The following is a 21,486-nucleotide window of genomic DNA, read 5'->3' as shown; positions in this document are numbered from 1 at the left end:
TCCCCGTCACCATACCCCCTCCTTTATGCACTTTGAAAGCTCTCAATCCGCCTAAGTCTAACTCAAAAATCCCAATAAGTTAGGTAAGCAAAATTTTACAACCTCGTTACACGTAAGTTTATTTGACAATAAAAAATAAGTTCATGATATTATTTACAAATTCCAAATTTGATGGTGAAAAATAATAGTATTTCAATAAGTTTCGTGATATTAGGCCAATAACCATAATTTTTTTAATTTATTTTATTCCATGGATAAATAGTTAAAACAAAAATAATTCTTGATACACAAATTGTAGGAAAAAGAAAGAAAGGCTAAAGATCTTAATTTTCGAAAATATAATAATTCGGATGTTGGTTCGTTCGTGATAAGGGAAATTGTTGGAAACTGAAAAGCAATATTCTATCCAACACAACGTGGCCACTGCAATTACGATTTCGATTTCGATTCCGGTGAGAGATTCATCTTATTGATATTTCTTACGAGATTTTGACAATTTCCTTTGCGTTCCAATCATATTCATGTAACCTAAATGCGTTCAGATCCAACCAGTCACGCAGCGATTTGTAGGATTGCAACCTTTTTTCAGAATCGAAATTGCTAATTTATGCGTTTCTTTTTTGATGCATAGCTAGCTGATCACTTCAATCCAACTTAATCGTTCACGCTAGTGAGGGGGTATTGTTATCTGGTGATCCAATTCAATCCAATCCAATCGCGGTGTGTAGTTGTTGGACTTTCAGAATGAGGATGGCGACTTCTTCGTTGGCAATCGTGTCAGCTCTTCTTCTTGTTGTGGCTCAGTTGCCTCTGGGACTCACTTACTCTCCGGCATTCTTATGGTCATCTCATCTGAATGGGTAATAATATTTGAAGTTTCTTCTAATCGTAATTAATTGCTAAATCTTTGGTAATTAATTGCCAGTTTCTTAGTTATGGTGTATTCATGACTGATTGTCTCAGAGTTGTTGGAGACTCCAAGTTGATTCATGACCTAATGGGTAGCATGCTTGATGTTTCAAATCCAACTAATTACTTATGTAACTTTAGTTTCTCTCTATGTCTAATTTGATTCAGAGGGACCTTTTTCTGAGGGCTTCATATTAGTTCCTTTAAGATAGTTTTTGGATAGATCTTATTAATAAGTTTTTGGAATGATCAGATGATAACCTTATAAGATGTCACTGATGATAAGGTTGTAATAACTAGTCTATAATTTGTTTATGACACTAATTTGTTTCGTTTAAAGAAAGTTTTATCCTTTTTAAAAGAGCTTATAAGCTCTTAAAATCAATTTTTTAAGAGTGAAAAAGATCTTAAAAGAAGTACATGGTCACCAAGCACTTTGAGGCGCTTGCAAGCTATCAAACATCACATAATTTGTTCTAAAAAGCTTAAATTACCTGTTCATTTGAACACCCTTTTAGAAAGTTGCTAAAATATAAATCCAATGGAGGATATATGCTGATATCTTATCATGTTTATGGATTAGTGTTTTAGGAGCTGTCATATGATCCTTTAGTGCTCCAATCAGAAGTATAATTCAGATCCTCGCCTACTCCTGCTAGATATCATGCCTCCCCTTGATCTTACTGGCCTCTGACTTTGTTCTTCAAGTTCTGCACATTACAGTGTAGCAGCATACTGTTCTTACTAAACTAAACTCCATGCAATCTTATAAATCTAGGCGCTTCTAGTTTGAAGCTAGAGGTATTTGGTCTATTTTTAGTCGTGGGTGAGTACTTCTGATCTTAGTTTGCCATTGTAAATGAACTTCTTGTAGAAGTATCTGTTTTTATGTCTGTTTAGCCCAACATATTTAAATGATCTGGAACTGAGCAGATGGAAGATCATGAATTTAGTTAAGCAGTTTTCATGTCTATTCTGCTTTGCACAAGCTAGTGACAGTATTTGTTCTTACTTGTTACTCATGACCTTCCAACCCATTCCCTAGTTTTGTGATGATGGGCCCATGGATCTTCTACGTTTGGAGCTTTTTACACACAATATTTATCTAAATTTTTACGACCATGTGGCAGGAATAAAGAAATGGTTGATTATAGAATCCTGGCTCCTAGGGATTTAGCCAAATCTGCAATGACTGAAGGTGGATGGTCGAAATACCTGGTATATGTACATCCTTGATTTAGATTTTGATATCAAGTATCTCAGATTGTTTAGAGCAAACACGTATGAAAATATAGGAATCGTCATCTAGTGGGAAGTATATAATTGGTGGTTTCATTGTATGCAGTGCTCAAGCGATGAAGTGCAAGGATCTAATAATTTCGCCTTCCTTTTTATTGGATCAGAGGTATTAATGTTTTTTCTTCTCTCTTTCTTTTTTCTTATTCTTTTTCCTTTTCCATTTTCCTTTTGATGTACTCCCTCCATCCCAAGTTACTTGAGTCGTTTTCCATTTTGGGTTGTCCCAAGTTACTTGAGTCATTTATCTTTTTGGCTAACAACAAAACATCTAATCACACTTACTTTATTCTTTCTTTTACTTTACCCTCTCCTCTCTCTTACTTTACTCTCTTTTCTACTTTATTTAACTCACTAAATACAACTTTCTTAAATCTCGTGCCGAAAAGAAATGCCTCAAGTAACGTGGGACGGAGGGAGTATATTTGATTGGTGTGCAAGAAAATAGGCATGTATCTTATGCTGATCCTGCTCAGCTGCTCTACACCCACATCTTTAAAAATCAATTTCTCTTTCTAATGATCAGTTATCTTAGTACACTAACTGTCTAATGTCTTGCTAAATCAAGGAATATAGAATAGCATATCCATGGTATTTCTTATTTCTTAAGCAGGGAATAAGGGATGAGCACATTTACTTGTTGCATATTGTGTATTGTATATGACAATTGAAGCTCTTCTTTTCAGAATCCAAGTTGATAAATTCTTGGGTTGTGATTTGTTGTCCATCAGGCGTCAATACAAATACATGATGGTCCATCCATGATAAGTGGAAAATTAGGGATCTTTCCGAAAGAGCTACAAAAACACGTGCAACTCTCATTTCATTATTATTGTATTATTTCTTAACGTAACTTTTTACATGTCTTTGTATGCAGTTACAATCTCTAGAAGTTTCCAGCTCCGCAAAGACTGATCCAGCACTTATAGACTTGCTTAAGGTTAATTGGTTTTCACTTTTTATTGAATAAATAGTTTTAGCACAATACCATTTGAAACATCTTGCTGAATTGTGGCTACTTAATGACAGGACTCATTTTCCAATTCCAATTCCTCTGTGGCCTTTCCTTATGTAGTTGCTGGAGAGGAGAAAGTATCCATAGAGAACTCTTTAATTTCAGAGTTTGCTGAAACTTGTCAGCATAATTTTGGAGTCGGTAGAATTGCTTTAGTGGGGTCATGTTCTGTGGATGGTGAAAATTTTGATAAAATAAATGATGTTGGCTTGGTTAACGTAAGTACCACTGATAACCACTAAACTTGACTGTGTTATTTCTTCTGGTCCTATTTATTGACAGTGTACTTCACTAGCAGGACTACCTGAATTCAAGGTTTGAAAAGTTTTCTGACGGGCAAACTGATCTGATTGTCATGTGCCCTGGAGATTCCATGTTTTCCCCAGATTCTGAAAGTATGCCGTGTTAAAAAAGATTATTGTTATTAGTATTATTGTTGTTGTTATTGTTATTATTGTGTCGAATCTGTAAAATGGAGTAAACTAACAGGTAAATTGCATATGCAGGAAACATTCTTTCTCAACTACTCAATGCAGTGAGTGAGATGGGTGCAAAATATTCGTTCCTCTACATTTCTGATCCATTTAGATCTGTTGAGTATCACTCGCACATGGGAATAGAAAGGTTCCTCGCTGAAGGTACCGTTGGAAATGCCTCATCTAATTCCACTGGCTGTGATGAAGTTTGCCAGATTAAGTCATCTCTTTTGGAGGGACTTCTAGTGGTAAGTAGATTGCATTTGACCCACTCGTTTGAATTTTTTGAAAAAAGTTGGGTACTGAAGCTGGACAGCTAAGTGTTACTATAATATATTGATCCAATATGTTGCAGGGGTTTGTGTTGCTTATTATTTTGATATCGGGCCTTTGCTGCATGATGGGAATTGATACTCCTACAAGATTCGAGACTCCCGAAGCATCTTGAGTCAGTTACCTATGAAGGATTTATGTTTTCCTGTAGTGGTGATGATGGTTATCTGCCTGCTATGTAATTTCTTTAACCTCATCCAACTTTTTTTATTTATGAGTGAACAAGCAACATTCTGCTTGTGCACAGCACTTTATAATTATATGAGGGAGTAAGATGAATAATGCAAATGGCTTCCACTTAGCCAGGAGTTTCTCGAGCATGGATTTTTACACTTCCATTTTGCTTCAAATGTGTTGTTATATAATGATAATGCCATTCTATTGCTATTGTAAATGCGTCTTTCCTATTTTTGTCGACTTAATTGTATCTCCTTACGCTTGCTTTGCTTATTGTATTTGAAAAACAGAGATTTTCTCTCCGGTGTGTTTAAATTAAGGAAAGTATATTTGAAAATCATATTTAAATATTCCACGCAGCTTCTTAGTCTTAGCTAGATAAATCTTTAGCATGGATATACAATTTTGTATGCTTAAATTTGAGTTCGTTTTGATAAAAATTTTGTGCCCCATAGGATTGAAACTTTCCATGCATAACAAGCAAATTAACTATATGTATTTTTTCAAATCTGTCACGCTTAATGGTTATCATCTGAGATTTTGGGTTTTTATGTTGATATGTCAAAAGGGGGTCATGGAAAATTATAAAAATGTGCTTCAAGTGATCAAATTCAAACTCCAAGACAAGCACAAGAGATGGAAAAATAAACTTTCCGGGATAGGGACGATAAGAGCGAATTTTTTTGGGTGGTAGATGAAAGAAAAATGCATAAAACCCCCTTTCCGTTCCATAGTAATAAAGTTATTTTGTCATTTTAGTACGTTACATAATGGTGGAGTCCTTACATTTTCTAGCAAAAGTCAACACATTTCTTCTATCTTATTTTACTTTCTCTTGCTTTATTCTTTCATCATCTCTTTACCTTTTTCATTTCTTAATTTATTCTTCATTTACTTAACTCAATTAACACAATTTTTATGAAATCACGTGTTGAAGAGAAACACATTCACTACTATGGAACGAAGGAAGTAAGTATATAAAGTTGATGACGTAATCAAATACCAGGCATGGTGAGCTAGTCAATAAAGACATGCAGTAAATAAATGTATATTAGTACTACTATAAGGAGACGTAGCATGTAATAGATGATAATTTAATTATTAGTAGAGAAAATAGTTTAGTAGATGGTTAGAAATACATAATTAAGATGAGAGGTGTAGGTAACAGAGCAAATGTGGCGCCGCGAGATTTGTGGAGAACATTAAGAGATGGTGGGAATAGCGCAAACCAAGGCATGTTGTGGTTGTGTTGAATTCATCTCTTGTATAAAAAGCCTCACACAAATGATATTATACCCCACCACCATTCCAACCTCTCTTGCTAGAAGGTGAACCTTCTTCCAGCTAAAACCAACGCTAGCTTACCCGTATATATATATATATATATCCAAGATACATATATACATGTAAGCTAGTCGAAAAAAAATAAATAAATAAATATATATATATAAAAATAAGTAGGGGTTGGGTTGAATGAGGGTGCAAAATAAAGGCATAACAATGTTGTCCAAGAAGATAATTTGTTTGGCAGTAGTTATGTGTTTGTGGGCAGGGACATTGGCCGAGGACCCTTACATCTTTTTGGAATGGAAGGTCGAGTATGGGAACATCTCCCCTCTCGGCGTCCCCCAACAAGGCATCCTTATAAACGGCCAATTTCCCGGCCCCATGATCAACTGCACCTCCAATAACAACATCGTCGTCAACGTCTTCAACCACCTCGACGAGCCCTTCCTCCTCACCTGGTCCGGTGTCCAGCAGAGGAAGAACTCGTGGCAGGATGGCACCCTCGGCACCATGTGCCCCATCATGCCCGGCCGCAACTACACCTACAAGTTCCAGGTCAAGGACCAGATCGGCTCCTACTATTACTACCCCACCACCGCCCTCCACAAGGCCGCTGGAGGCATGGGCATGCTGAGGATACAGAGCCGCGACCTCATCCCCGTCCCTTTCGACACCCCTGCTGAGGAGTTCGACGTCCTCCTCGGGGACTGGTATAACAAGAACCACAAGGCTCTTAAGGCCACACTGGATGGCGGGAGAAGCATCGGCCTTCCCGATGGCATCCAGATTAATGGAAACTCGGGTCAGGTTAGTGATGATAACACGAAACGCATCTTCACCATGGAGGCCGGCAAAACCTACAGATACAGAGTTTGCAATGTTGGATTGAGGACCTCTGTTAACTTCAAATTCCAGGGGCATTCAATGAAACTTGTGGAAGTAGAAGGTTCCCATACGGTTCAAAACGAGTACGATTCGCTCGACCTCCACGTCGGCCAGTGCTTGTCTGTCCTAGTCACTGCTGACCAGGAACCCAAAGACTACTACTTGGTTGCCTCAAGCAGATTCTCCAAGAAGAAACTCCAAACTGTTGTAATTATCGGTTACGCCAACGGGAAGGCCCCGGCCTCACCGGAGCTCCCACCACCTCCTCCAGACAACACAGCCGGTGTTGCTTGGTCGATCAACCAGTTCCGGTCCTTCAGGTGGAACCTGACAGCCAGCGCAGCACGGCCCAACCCTCAGGGCTCGTACCACTACGGACAGATCAACATCACCCGCACGTTAAAACTAGCAAACTCGCGGTACCAGGTGGGCGGGAAGCTGAGGTTTGGCATCAACGGAGTATCCCACGTTGAAGGGAAGACGCCTCTGAAGCTGGCGGAGTACTTCGGACAGGCAGAGAAGGTGTTCCAATACAATCTGGTGAAGGATGAAGAGGCAACAGACAAGACGAAGGTGACTGAGGCTCCCAGTGTGGTGAACGCCACATTCAGGAACTTTGTAGAGATCATCTTCGAGAACGAGGAGAAGAGCATCCAGACATGGCATTTGGACGGGCACTCGTTTTTCGGTGTGGCTGTGGAGGCCGGGAAGTGGACGCCGGAGAAGAGGAAGAATTACAATCTGTTGGACGCGGTGAGCAGGCACACGGTTCAGGTGTACCCGAAGTCATGGGCGGCGGTGATGACGACGCTGGACAATGCAGGCATGTGGAGTTTAAGGTCGATGATGCAAGAGAGGGCTTATTTGGGGCAACAACTCTACTTTAGTGTTCTATCTCCTGAACGCTCATTGAGGGATGAGTACAACCTGCCTGAAACACAGCAATTGTGTGGAATTGTCCAAAACCTGCCTAAGCCTGCTCCATATGTTTGAATTGTTGGTGTGGTTGATCATGGAATCACAAACTTTGGTCTTAATTTACTATGCACATACAAACTCAATGTGTTAATCATCACAAAAATTTGAACACAAGTTTTGACTGTGAACTGAAGCAATAAAACAAATGTTCGTATTGAGAAACTTCCCCTCCAAATATTTGTTTTCCATGAAGTTAGGTGCTAATATCTTAGAGCAATCTTCTTATTGAATAAACATTTACTACATCTGCCAGATGCAATGCAAAAACTACATCCACCTATATTGAGCAAAATTACATTATATATTAAGGGAGTGTGTGGTCAATTCCTGGGGTGATCATACGTTTTTTAATCCTAAATTGAATCCAACTAAAAACTGAATTTTCCAAATTTTGAAACCAAATCAAATCGAATTATCCAAAAATCCAAACTTCGAAAATTGATCTGAACTAGTAAAATCAAAATTATATCCAAAAATGCAAAAGTCGATAATCCAAAATATGAAAAAATAATACTCCCTCTGTTTCCTAAAAATAGAAACTCTTTCGTTTTTGCTTTGTTTCCTGAAATAGAAACTTTTCATTTTAGGAAATGGACCCCACGATCCGCTAACACTAATTCAACTTCCTTTCTTATTTTACCCATTTGATCTCTTCATCTTTCTTATTTTACTAAGTTTGCATTAAAATTCGTACTATTTTTAAAATTTCTATTTTTTATTTTTTAAAAATTGGAGGAAATAACATCTCAACCAACACAAATATCACGTATCCAACCAACTAAAAACAATTACTATAACATAACAAATCCAAGAACAAAAGTAGTTCAAAATTCTAAAATAAATGTCCTTCACAATGCTTAAAATCATCCGCTTCAAGTCTCACATTTGTCCTTCATGAACGAATCCTAACTTTTTCATCACATTCTTTAAGACATCATTGTCATCAAGTTTCACATTTGTTAACTCCATTTCTCCATGCCCATCAATATTTTTCCTTAACAAATCAAATACAAATCAAATTGGTTGTTTTTAATCACAACATATGTCAACTAATTAAGCCGCTTCAATTTCTATCAAGGATCAACAACAACAACCATAAATATTAACGTGTTCACCTTCTTAAAACCTCTCCAATATTTGTCAAACATTTCTTTCATTTTTTTGTCACTACACAATTCATCATCACCACCTTCTATAAAAGCTTTCAACAATATTTGCACTTTATGAATCTCATGAAAAAATAAATTAGAGGCAATACATAAAGATATAGAAATTGCCTTCTTAAAAAATCTGCATGAAACTCAACATCAGTTTTGCTTTCATCTTATCATCCTTACGAGGCACCCCATCATTAGATGCAAAATCAATTATGTATATTGGGTCTAGCAGAACAAACATAATAAAGCTTTCTCAAATGTTGTTGCAGCTTCCAACATCAAGAATGTTGAGTTCCATTAAATAGGAACATCTAAACTCAACAAAATTTTAATTGATGTATTTTTTTTCAATTTACAATACGCCTTAAACAAATCCAACCTAGGACTTGAGTACCCAACAAATCAAACAACACTTCTAACTCTTTTTACAAATGACCTAATCTCTTTCAAGCCATCTTGCACCACTAAATTAAATATTTGATTAATGCTCATATGCATATGGTTACCATTTCTAATATTTTTCCTCTATTAACTAATACTAGCTTCTTCCAAATATATTAATGCAACATCCTTCATCCTTCGAGGAAACATTATCAATAATAACAGTGAACTCCTCATCAATTCCCCAATCATGTAAGCAATTTCAATTTCTTAACCAATGTCAATTAGAAAATGGACTAAAATTGATAATTTCTTATAGTGAGTTGTCAAACATTAATTCCCTTTTTGAATAGAATTCTATGTTGGTATGTGGTAAAACACACTCTTTGGTTGGTCGATTAAACAAGGTCATGAGCAGCAATCATATTAAATTGTCCATCTAAATGGAACATTAAACTTAATTAGGGCATGAAAAAAAAAAAACTTAATTAGGGCATGCCATAGACACAAAGGGTTGAAAGCCATCTCATTTGACAAATATAAGGGGAAGCTCATCAACAATAAACATATAAGCTAAGACATTCCTAAACTCTTATTTGGTCAAAATTCTAAGTACTAAGACCATCCAAAACGCGTCTCGCGCCGGGCTCGCGTCTCGTCTCGGAGAGACGAGACCCCCGCGAGACGCGTTGCAGCGCCCATCTCGTCTCCAGCTCGCGACCGTCTCGTCGCGTAGCTCGTCTCGGCGAGACACGAGACGAGATGTCTCGCCACGCGCCAGGGACACGTGGCACGTCCCCATGCGTGCGTGACGCCCACTCGCTGGCCCGCGAGTGGGCGTCGTCACTGATGACGCAATAATTCATTTTTTTTTTAAAAAAATCGATTTTTAATAATTTTTTTTTTCAAACGGTAATATTACCGTTAAATATTTATTTTCATTTTTTAAATTTTTAATTTTTTTACTCTATAAATAATTCTATTCCATACTCATTTCAAACACAAACACACATCTATTCCTCTCAAATCCTCTCTATCACTCCAATTTCCATCTTCAATCAACTCAAACAAATGGATCCTTTTGAGCAAATGCGCCAATTAATGGAACAATCACTCGAAGAAGATCGACGACGAGAGGCGGAGGAAGCCGCACCACCCCCACGACGCTCCCGGAAGTACATCAATCGGAACCGGGAGGAAGCCGCCGCACGGTTAGTACGCGACTACTTCTGCGATAACCCAATTAATAAAGTGTGTTTGTTTAAATTGAATTGGGTTTTAAAAAAAATTATAAATTAAATTGAATGAATAGTAATTAAGAGACGGTATAGAGACGGTTAAGAGACGGAGCGTTGCAGGTTCCGTCTCTTAGTTAAGAGATGGAGGAAAAAAGGACAGTGGGGCCCTCAAATAGTGCTCAAATAGTAGTTAAGAGACGGTTTAAGAGACGGTATAGAGACAACGTTGTGGATGGCCTAAGAGCATCCCCATCCATGCTATTGATGCTCTTGCCAAAGAGCATGGATGCGGGCCCGGACCCATATTTATTAATTTTTTACTCTCTGCTCTTCCCCAAGAGCAAAACACCCACATCCATATTCTTCAGCAAGGACATGCTCAAGGGTCCCACCATTCCATTATTTAATTTAAATACTTCAATTACTAAAAACATTTATACAATATAAAAATACATTAAAAATACTCGTACTACTATTACAAATTAAAATAAAATAAAAATTACATACTTAAATCCTAAAAAATAAAAATTACATACTTAAAATCCTAAAAAATTAAAATTACATACTTAAAATACCTTCGTTTTTTGTGATGGATTTGGAAATTACCGACTCTAGCAGATGGACGTTCATCTCGGATAAATCAAAGGTAAGATAAGTAGGGTTTCTGCGTATCTTATAAAATCTGATTCTTGTGTAACCATATTAGGATTTCTGTGTATATAAAAAAATACTCCCTCCGTCCCATAATAGACGTCACACTTTCATTTTTAGTTTGTCCAACAAAAGATGTCACATTTCCTATTTTGGAAAAAACTCTCTCACACATTAATATAAATATACTATTTTATCTTTCCACCTAACACACAAAACAACATCACCTAAAATCCTGTGCCAATCCCCACGTGTGCCATCTATTATGAGACGGAGGGAGTATGATTTTTTTTATTTGTGGTCATTTTCTTTGATAGCAGGGGCTGATTGCCGCTATGAGGTCCCGCGTTGAACATGCCGAAGGATAACTTTAAAAAACAATTTCCTTCATCCAAACTGAAGGCCAATATCTGCGAGGAGGCTCGAGCGACCAACATTTACGGGTTTGAGAATGCGATTTGAAGATATTAACAATCAAAACTATGGAGCATACAAGTGGCTAATGGAGCACACAAGAAAGGAGAACTGGAGTAGAGCCTTCTTCGGGTTCGATGCAAACTGTAACATCCTTGTCAATAACATTTATGAATGTTATAACAAGGTGTTACTGTTTGCTCGAGTGCTAGAGTGCATTCAGATGTACCTGATGGAAAGGTTTACTGTGAGGAGGAAGATGGGTGCTAGAATGGAGGATATGTTCTGCCCGAAAATCCAGAAGAAGCTGGCGAAGGAAAAGTCTAAGAAAGGAGAATGCATGGTGAGAGAGGTTGGAGAGTTGATCTACCTGGTGAATATGGCTCGGGACGAGTAGTTTGTGGTGCACCTGTGAGACCGAACATGCAACTGCAGGTGATGTATGCTGAAGAGGTTACCGTGTCCACATGCGATTGTCGCAATAGATAGACATCGAAGAATGAGGAATGCTTCGTTTCAAGCATCTACTCCAAGGAAACATTCCAACAAGTGTACACACCAATCATCTACCCGGTGCAAGGTCCGTGATAAGGATCATTTCATGCATCGGTTTAGGGGTAAAATGTACGCTACTTGATCAGTTTATCGCGCAAAGCAAGTGTTAAATATGCAGGAATGCCGCTTGACCAATGCAACAAGGCCAAATTGATCAAGCGAGTACAATAGGCAAAAAATGCCAAATATCGAGGGAGTTGATCAAGGGGAGTAATCAAGCAGAGTAATCAAGCAGTCGAGGAGGGGACCACTGTTTCCAGAAGAAGGACACATGAGGCTATGAGCTGGTGGTGCGCATCATTCTGTTATCAAGGACAACGTTCTAGAAGGGGACACGTGCTGATATATAAGACGCAAGAATGGAGCTGAGTCGCGAATCTGTTACTGAAAAGCGTCGTCATTCTAGAAGAAGAGCACGTAGCAATCAATGAGTCGCTCACTCTCAGCATGAGCGAATATTCCCTGCCAAGATCGTTATCCAGCTGGAGGTCGTGCCGAGCCTATAAATAGAGGATGTGCCACCACATTAAAAAGGGGGGGATCCTTTACTTTCCGTCTTTAGTTTAGTTTAGCTCTCTAGTTCAGTTCCCTAGATAGCTTAGATAAAGTAATGCTTAGTTAGAAAGGGCGATTGAAAGAGCGCTGCAGAATACTTGATATCTGTCGGCGTATTCTTAAGTTTTCTGCCGAGGATCTCCTCGGTTTACTTGCTTCCGTAGTTCTGAAGTGTTAGCTTAGTTTAAATTTCACGGTGTACTGTTCTGAGTTTTAGTTTTAATCAAAGTTGCTTTCGTTTTCATCATCGTGTTTACTGTTCTGAGTAGTTAATTTTCATTCCAGTCTGAGATTACTTGACCCAGTAGTTAAAGTTCCCTTGAGCAAGTAGTTAGTTACTTTTCTGCCTAAGTTAAAATCAGTAATTAAAAACTCCCAAAAGTAAAGCGTGGCAGCAGCCAACCCCCTGTTCACTACTCACACACTTGATACACTCGCTTCTCTGTGGGATCGACCCCGAACTTGCCGCTTTATTGTTAAAGTAGTGCAAAATTGGGAGTTTATAAATTACATTGGTGGCGTGCGAAAGCGAGATCAACTTGATAAAGTGGCAACGACATTTGCTAACTGATCCATCCGGTTCAGTTATCTCTTCTATATAACTTGAATCGAAAAAAAGAGAAAAACCGCATTTTCGCAGCCCGCCAAAATGGCGCCGTTGCCGGGGAAGCATGGTGTTATTTTATGTCTGTGTGTAGCGCAGAGGTGTATATAATTTTGTTTCTTTCTTTTCTCATTTGTTTTTTCTTCTGTTGATGAGAAGGTACCACTGCGGCAACCACTGGAATCACCCTCTTATATACATAGGCACTAACGCTCATTGGAGAGTCCAGGAAGCCGGCGTAGCCGCACTAGCAACAGCAATAGCCCTGATCAACTGACCAACGAAGAAGAAGGAGAGCAGAACGCGCAACCTAGACCACCACCACTTGAACAAGCAAAAGAAGAGATGGCCCTCGTCGACAACGACTCAGGAATTGGCTCTCTGCACGCTCATGACGAGAAGGAGCCCACATATGCCATTGCCGTTACTCCTGGGATGCGGACCATCGTGATCAAGTCAGGAGTACTGGCTGTTTTATCCCATTTTTATGGCCTTTCAAAAGAATGTCCGTACGCCTTCCTGGAGGAATTTTGCCGATACTGTGATATCCAGCCCGTACCGGCTGGATCTACGTCTGAAGATTATAGGCTGAAAGCCATCCCTTTCATTTTGAAGGGTGAAGCTGGAGTATGGCTGTCGAGACTGCCAGAAGGGTCCATCAAAACATGGGCCGAGTTCCGAATGATATTCCTCGATCGCTTCTTTCCAGCGTAAAAAACGAGTGCCCTCAAGCGGGAGATTACAGAAGCCAGAAAAGAGTACGACGAGCCCCTCAGCCAGTACTGGGATTGATTCCAAGGGTTGCTTCAAGCATGCCCTAACCACAAGCTGGGGGAGCGGGAGATTTACTCGATCTTCTACGGTGGACTGACAATCGCAGCTCAGGGGGACTTCTCAAAGACCCCATTCAGCCAAGCCAAGAACATCCTGGAGAGGCTCATTGAAGCCAAACGCTCGTACGAGACGTCCCGTGTACAGTACTGAAGAGGTACAGTACACGTACCAGAGACGCGGAATGACAAAAAGCTGGAGGCTCGATTTGAGCAGATGGAGAAGAAGCTTCTTGAGGCAGTGGAAAAAGCCAGACTGCCCCCTCACCTGCACCGAAAGAGACGCAGTATGTCCCGCCACCGCCCCCTCTAGAAGAGCATCACTATTAATATTGCGAGTTTTCTCCTGAGGCAGAGCTGCAACATCAAGTGAATGCTGTGGGCCATTGGAATGCGAATGGCAACTGGATCCAGGGGAAAACAGAGAGACACTCCATGGAGAGACCACCCCAATTTTAGGTGGACTGATCAGAGTCAAAGCCAGCTACCTCAACCCTCAACACAGCAGATGCAACCCTCTGAAGGACAGCCCAACTGGCCTGCTCGGATCCAGGATAGACCAAACACTGGAGGGAACAGAATACAAGGCGTACCTCAAGGCAACTGGTCAAGCAGACAATCGGGGGGAAACTGGGGATACAGACTTCAGGCCCTATAGTCAAACAACCAGGGAAGACAGCCAAACAACCAGATGGTCAGCTACGTTCCACCACACCAACGGGGAAATCTGCACCCTAGAAATCAACAGCACAATCAGCTGCAATATCAGCAAGAGCATTATGGGCAATATGACTACCCGCAGCCCAACTACACCGGGGGACCACCGAATCAAAGATACAATCGACACCCCAACGATGGCCAGGGAAATATGATAGTACCGCACCATCCTAACGATGCGATGCGAGAAATCCAAGAGGCTCAGAAGGAGCAGCGGGCGGCGTTGGAGATGCTGACAAAGCAACTTTCTCAAGTTGTGATGTCACTGGGCTAGCTGAGGGGAAACAAAGGAAGGATTCCAGCCGCTGTGCAGCCACCTGGTCGTGAAAACATTAGCGAAGTAGCCCTGAGATCAGGAAAAGCCTACCAGGGCCCTACTCCACCTGTGGAATATCCAACATCTATGTCTGGGCCGAGCCATGAAAAAGAAGGAGAATCCAGTGGAGCAGAGCAAACAAAAGGGAGTGAAAAGGGCAAGGCAAAAGTGGGAGGTGAATCCTCAGAGGAAAGTCAGAGAGAGGAAGCTGAGAAAGTTAAGCCATATCCGTACCGTGGAATGGTGACAAGAAAGAGGGATGCCACAATCGATGTGGCAAGTATGTTCAAGGACGTGGAGATGAAGGTGCTGCTCTTGACGGCGTTAAAGATGCCCCCGATCAGCAAATTTATTAAAGACTACCTGGCAGGGAAGGTTAATGAGGAGGGTAGAATGATTGCAGATGAGAAAATCTCTGCCGTGATCCAGCGGAGTGATCTTCCTTCAAAGAAGACCGACCCAAGGATGTTCACTCTCCCGATTTCAATCGGAGATATTCAGCACGCGATGTGCGATCTCGGAGCATCCATCAATGTGCTGCCATATACTATCTATGAGAAGCTGGGAGCGGCCAAGCTCGTTGACACTAACATAATGATCCAGTTGGCCGAAGATCGTGTATTCACCCTGAAGGAATTCTGGAAGACGTTATTGTGAAGGTGAATAACTTTCTGTACCCAGCCGATTTTTTCATAATCAAGATGACGGAGCCAGCAGCAAGGGAGTCGAGTGGAGTCCTACTGGGACGACCGTTCCTGTCTACGGCCAGCACCATTATAGACGTCCGTAATGGGACGATAAGCTTAGACTTCAATGGAGAATAGTTCACGTTCAATATCGATGAAGCCATGAAGAGGCCAGCCGACAACGAGAACATATACTCAGTAGATGTGACGGAACCCTTAGTACAGGAATTTTTGGAGGAAGAATCCTAAAGAGGCAGTTCACTGACTCCGCTGTAGACGAGGAGGTCGAAAAAGAAGTAGAAGAGTGGTATGATGCCATGAAGGTCGGAGAGATGGACGACCAGGCCATTGCGAAAGCAATAACGGATTTCTGTGAGCGCCCGAAGCCAGCTGGGTCAAGTGGGAGAGCTCAAGTATCTAGCCTAGCGAAGCGGCTTGATCAAGGCAATCCACTGGAAAAAGAAGCGGCAGAAAATCCTCTGCCTACTGAAGAGCCAAAGCCCGCGAAGGAGTTGAAACCCCTTCCAGCACATCTTAAGTACGCCTACCTGGGGGAGGAAGAAACAATGCCCGTCATCATCAACAGTCAGTTGACCCAGGGGAAGGAAGACAGATTGCTGGAAGTGTTGAGAAAGAATCAGAAGGCCATCGGCGGGAAGCTGACAGATTTGGTGGGCATCAGCCCAGACTTGTGTATGCACCACATCCGACTGGAAGAAGGAGCCAAGCCACACCGCGACCAACAACGGAAACTCAACCACAACATGAGGGAAGAAGTGCTCAAGGAAATTGTCAAGTTGGTATCGATCGGAATTATCTACTCCATCCCAGATAGTAACTGGGTCAGCCCAGTACACATGGTGCCCAAGAAAGGAGGAATCCAAGTCGTGAAAAATTAAAGAAATGAGTTGATTCCGACTAGGCCGGTCACGGGGTGGAGGATGTGTATAGATTACAGGAAGCTGAACCAAGCAACAAAGAATGATCATTTCCCTTTGCCATTCATTGATCAAATGTTGGAGAAATTGGCAGGGAAGCAGCACTTCAGCTATTTTGATGGTTATAGTGGCTACTTTCATATCGCGGTGAATCCAGAAGACCAAGAGAAGACGACGTTTACCTGCCCCTTTGGCACTTACGCTTACAGGAGGATGTCGTTTGGCCTCTGTAATGCCCCAGGCACTTTTCAAAGATGCATGATGAGCATTTTCTCTGACCTGTTGGAAGACTGCATTGAGATCTTCATGGACGACTTTACTGTCTATGGGGACGACTTTGATCAAGGGCTGCATAGCCTGAACAGGGTATTGGAAAGATGCCTCCAGAAGGACTTGGTGCTGAATTTTGAGAAATGCCATTTTATGGTTACTGAAGGAATAGTCCTGGGCCATGTAGTGTCGAGCAGGGGAATAGAGGTCGACCCAGGAAAAGTAGCGGTCATTGCAAAGCTGCCGTATCCTACTAATCAGAAGGAGATCACAGCCTTTTTAGGCCACGCTGGGTTTTATAGGAGGTTTATCAAGGATTTCGCAAAGATAGCCCAGCCTCTGACGAAGCTTCTCCAGAGCGATGTGGAGTTTGAATTCTCTAATGCCTATAAGGCCGCGTTACAATTTCTTAAGGACAGATTGATTAGTTCTCTGATAATACGCGCCCCAGACTGGAATCACCCGTTTGAGGTGATGTGCGATGCTAGCGACTATGCGGTGGGGACAGTATTAGGTCAGAAAATCGAAGGAAAGAGTTACGTCATCTTTTACGCGTCAGAAATGTTGAATCAGGCAAAGAAGAACTATGACGTGACCGAAAAGGAGATGCTATCGGTGGTTTTCGCATTTGAGAAATTCAGGCCGTACCTGCTGGGGTCCAAAGTGATAGTCTATACCGACCATGCTGCGATCAAGTACCTGTTGGCTAAGAAAGAATCAAAGCCAAGACTGATCAGACGGGTCCTCCTCTTACAAGAATTCGACTGGGAGGCAATCGACAAGAAGGGATGCGAGAACAGAGTGGCGGATCACTTAAGCCGAATTTTACAAGAAGATAACGATGAAGTTATTCCAGACGCATTCCCTGAGGAGCACCTCTACTTGATCAAGTCAACATCTGACCGACCGTGGGTCAACCAAGTGGAAGAGGTTGATCAAGCCGAGCAAGAAAGCAAGAGACAACACACGTGGAAAGAGCCATGGTTTGCAGACATGGCCAAATACTTGGTGACAAGTGAGCTGTCTGGAAGTGATGAAGCTACAAGGGCACATAAGCTAAAGCTTAAAAGCGACTCCCGATACTTCTATTGGGATGATCCTTACCTATGGAAAATGGGGGCAGATCAAGTGATCCGACGCTGTATACCAGACTGGGAGCAAGAAGACGTACTGGTCCACTGCCACGCATTGGCTTGTGGTGGTCACTTCGGACCAAAGAAAACAGCAAGGAAAGTACTGGACAGCGGTTTCTACTGGCCTTCCATCCATAGAGATGCTTATGAGTTCTGCAAGAGGTTCCCTCGATGCCAGCTTACTGGAGGGATATCTACAAGAGATGAGATGCCTCAGGTCCCCATTATTGTCTGTGAAATATTTGATGTATGGGGAATGGATTTCATGGGACCTTTCCCATCTTCTGAAGGCAATCTTTATATCTTAGTGGCGGTGGACTATGTGTCCAAGTGGATCGAGGCAAAGGCAACAAGGACACGTGAGTCCAGAGAAGTGGCGAAGTTCTTAAAATCGAACATCTTTACCCGCTATGGGGTACCACGGGCTATTATCTCGGACCAGGGAACTCACTTTGTCAACAGAACCATCGAAGCCTTGATGAGAAAATATGGAGTCCACCACCGCCTCTCCATACCCTACCACCCGCAGTCCAACAGCCAAGCCGAAGTATCAAACAGAGAAATCAAGGCTATTTTAGAGAAGACGGTCAATCCCACGAGGAAAGACTGGAGCCGTCGTCTGGAGGACGCACTCTGGGCCTAAAAGGACAACATTCAAAACGCCTATCGGAATGTCCCCATACCGGCTGGTATTTGGGAAGATGTGCCATCTGCCGGTGGGAGTGGAGCATCAAGCTTACTGGGCAGTTAAGGAAATGAATATGAATACCGAGGTTGGAGCTGCAGAGAAGAGAATGCAGCTACAAGAGCTTGAAGAGCTCCGTCTGGATGCCTACGACTCTGCCATGTGGTACAAGGAAAAGACTAAGATGTGGCACGATAAGAACCTTCGCAAGAAGGAACTCACGGTGGGACAGAGGGTACTGTTGTTCCAGTCCAGACTGAAATTGATGCCAGGGAAGCTCCAGGGGAGCAATCCAGATTCGCCTTCCTTCATGGTGAATGGTCACTGGGTGAAGCCGTACTGAGAAGGAATGGAGGCATTTGTGGTGGACGACATTCCACTACTCATGCCTAACTCTCGACAGTGAGTAGGTAAGAGGAGTGATCGGGTACTCATGGGTTGTCTGCTTGATCAAGCAACAAATTCTTAATCTATTAAAACTGATCAAGTGACGTCCTAGGGGAACTCGATCAAGTCCTTTGTAGTTAGTGTAAATAGTCTTTCTTGTGTTAAGTTATTATTCTTAGGTAATTAAAAGTAGGAAAAAAGGAAGGAAACTGATCAAGTAGAACTATTTGAGTTTTCATCTGGAATTAATTATCCACTTGATCAGTGCAATTTGAATTTAATTGGTGGTACAGTGATTGAGTTGATCGGGGCAAGTGATGAAAGGACGTGCGCAACCACTAAAAAGATGTCAGGCGACGCCAGCTGTTACAGTGAAAAGACGTCCTGGAGAGAGAGAGAGGAGGCGTATCGGAGAAGCTAAGCCAGCTGGCACTCTGAAAAGGCGCGCCTGTACGCGAAGAGTCGCAAGGATCTGAACAGCCACATGGATCTCAACAGTCGAGATTTCTGTATAAAAGGGGTCTCTCTGATCCCGCTTCTCATCAACTGCCTTCAGAACATTCGTGTTACCCTCATCTAATTTTCTCTAAGTTCAAATCCCCTTCAAGGAATCACCCACAATCATCACCAGAAAAAAATGCAGAGCACTCAACTCAATTCTTATTCCTTTGCTTCAGAAGCCGGTATCAGCAGTGGTAACCAGAGATCCTTATCACCAGCCAAACCAGAAAACCCTAACCGTTCCCCACCGACCACCAGAATCCCATCATCGCCTTCCAGATTCATCGGTCCACTCCAATATGTGGACCCGGCTTGCATAAAGCGTCTAGACTCCATACTCAGAAGTTTTCCCACCGGCACTGACCCCGCGGAGGTTTCCACCTCCCTTAAAGCTCGCCTAGGAATTTCTCGGTCTAAGGACCCCGTTTCGCCACCACCAGCAGAGGGCACGCCCACTCAAAACATCCAGTCACCACCTAGTGGCGGGAACCTTACATACCTTCCCAAGGGGCTGCCGCAACCGGTTGAGGTTGTAAATATCGATGATGATGATGAGATGGAGGATTCTCTGCCCCTCCCAAGTGATCTCCTACTACGACGAAGGGAGGCAGAATGGAACCTCTTTTCGACTGTGGAGGATGGCTCTGTCCCGGGAAAGACGCGCCTCCGGACGATAGGGCAACTGCTGGAGGACCCTGCGGTTTTGAGGCGACACATGGATGAAAAGAGACAAGCGACTCAAGGGGCCGGTGTAGCCAAGCAAGGCTGTGAAGGACAGGCGGGTGAGAGCAAGAGGCAAGGGGAAGGGAGTGTTCTTCCTCCTCCTAAGAGGTGCCACCCTACCAGTCAAGGTATTTGGTTTACCAACGCTAACCAGCATGCCCCTCCACGCGAAGGAGATGGGGGAAAAGATACCAAGAAGTAGGAGCTCCAATGAACGTGAACGTCTTGCAGGCAATAAGGAAGGCCTGCAAAATGGAGGCAATAAGGAAGGCTTGCAACATCCCCTGTTCAACCATCTCAAAGGCTGTAGTATCACCCTTAACTCAGTTTATTTGTGTAAATTGTTGTTTTCTTTTCCGTTCTCACACTTAGTCCTGTGTCTGGTCTAAGTGTGAGAAGTTTTCCTTTTTCTTTTGTGCCGTTGCCTGTACGAGTTCAAGTTCCTCGAGGACGAGTTCATATGCAGTTGGAGGGGGGGAGGGTTAGTTCCAAAAAAAAAATCATTCATGTCAAAATTAAAAAAAAAATTCAAAATTTCAGTTAGTAATAAATAGGCAGTATGCATGAAATTGGATAAGTGGAAGACTTGATTACTTTGGGAAGAGTTAGAGAAATGAATCAGTATGTTTACATGTAGAAACTTGATTGCAAAAACTTGATCAGTTTGAACGATGCAAGTATGATGGAAATGCTCAATTTTTAAAACTTACTGTGAAACATCTCCATATATGAGTTATAAGCCAACGTAGAACACTTTCTACTATTTTTACAAAAAAAAATAAAAATTTTACGAGAGGCTGAATCTTTGATATTTAGATGAAAATTGCACAAGTAGTAAGGACTAAAGGCATTAGGACTTAACCAATTTGAGACTTTTCTTCTTTCTCTCCACGAACCCGCCTCGTCAAGCAAGACACCCCTTAGTTAACCAAGTTGAGCCCATACACTTTGACCCGTTCTTTTGAAACCAGAACCCATATCCATACACCTTTTCTTTTACAAACACGTGAGGAAAAGAGGTCAAGAGATGAGTCATTTCAAAGTAAGGGGTAGTACGATAGAAAGTAAAAATAAAAGGGTAGTCGGGTTGAGCGATTTAGTCAATCAGGTTGATCAAGTAAGAAAACAAATGTTGTTACTGAGAAAAGTTTGAGAAAAAGAGGGCAAGAAAAAATTGTAACCTAACCCAGCAAGTCGAAAGGTAGAGAATAGAGCCAAAAATTCAAGGCTAGAAGTCGCCACTTGACCAAGTAAGATATCTAGTGGTGAAATAAATAGTTCAAATCTTGGTCTCTTGATTCATGTGTTTTTCTTTGTTTACAGTTTATATTTTTAACTTAGAACCCCTAGGACCCTACCCTAATACACTACTACCCTTAAGCCCCGTTA

General features: G+C 41.8%; 2 protein-coding genes across 2 annotated transcripts; both read left to right on the top strand.

Annotated features, from left to right (window-relative positions):
- The first annotated feature begins 294 nt into the window (after positions 1-294).
- LOC121758075 lies at positions 295-4,423 on the top strand. The gene is made up of 9 exons (XM_042153513.1): positions 295-452; positions 632-860; positions 2,040-2,127; positions 2,255-2,314; positions 3,083-3,145; positions 3,235-3,438; positions 3,519-3,615; positions 3,727-3,944; positions 4,052-4,423. Exons 2-9 carry the CDS (start codon positions 745-747, stop codon positions 4,142-4,144), a joined length of 939 nt encoding a protein of 312 aa, XP_042009447.1. The 5' UTR covers positions 295-452; positions 632-744; the 3' UTR covers positions 4,145-4,423.
- A 1,095-nt stretch (positions 4,424-5,518) lies between these two features.
- On the top strand, positions 5,519-7,518 carry LOC121757384 (L-ascorbate oxidase homolog). Its single transcript, XM_042152936.1, has one exon. The coding sequence runs from the start codon at positions 5,680-5,682 to the stop codon at positions 7,369-7,371; it is 1,692 nt and encodes a 563-aa protein (XP_042008870.1). The 5' UTR covers positions 5,519-5,679; the 3' UTR covers positions 7,372-7,518.
- The last annotated feature ends 13,968 nt before the right edge of the window (positions 7,519-21,486 follow it).

Source organism: Salvia splendens, chromosome 12 (genome assembly GCF_004379255.2).
Source record: "Salvia splendens isolate huo1 chromosome 12, SspV2, whole genome shotgun sequence".
Taxonomy (NCBI): Eukaryota; Viridiplantae; Streptophyta; class Magnoliopsida; order Lamiales; family Lamiaceae; genus Salvia; species Salvia splendens.
This window is presented reverse-complemented; position numbering and strand designations above follow the sequence as displayed.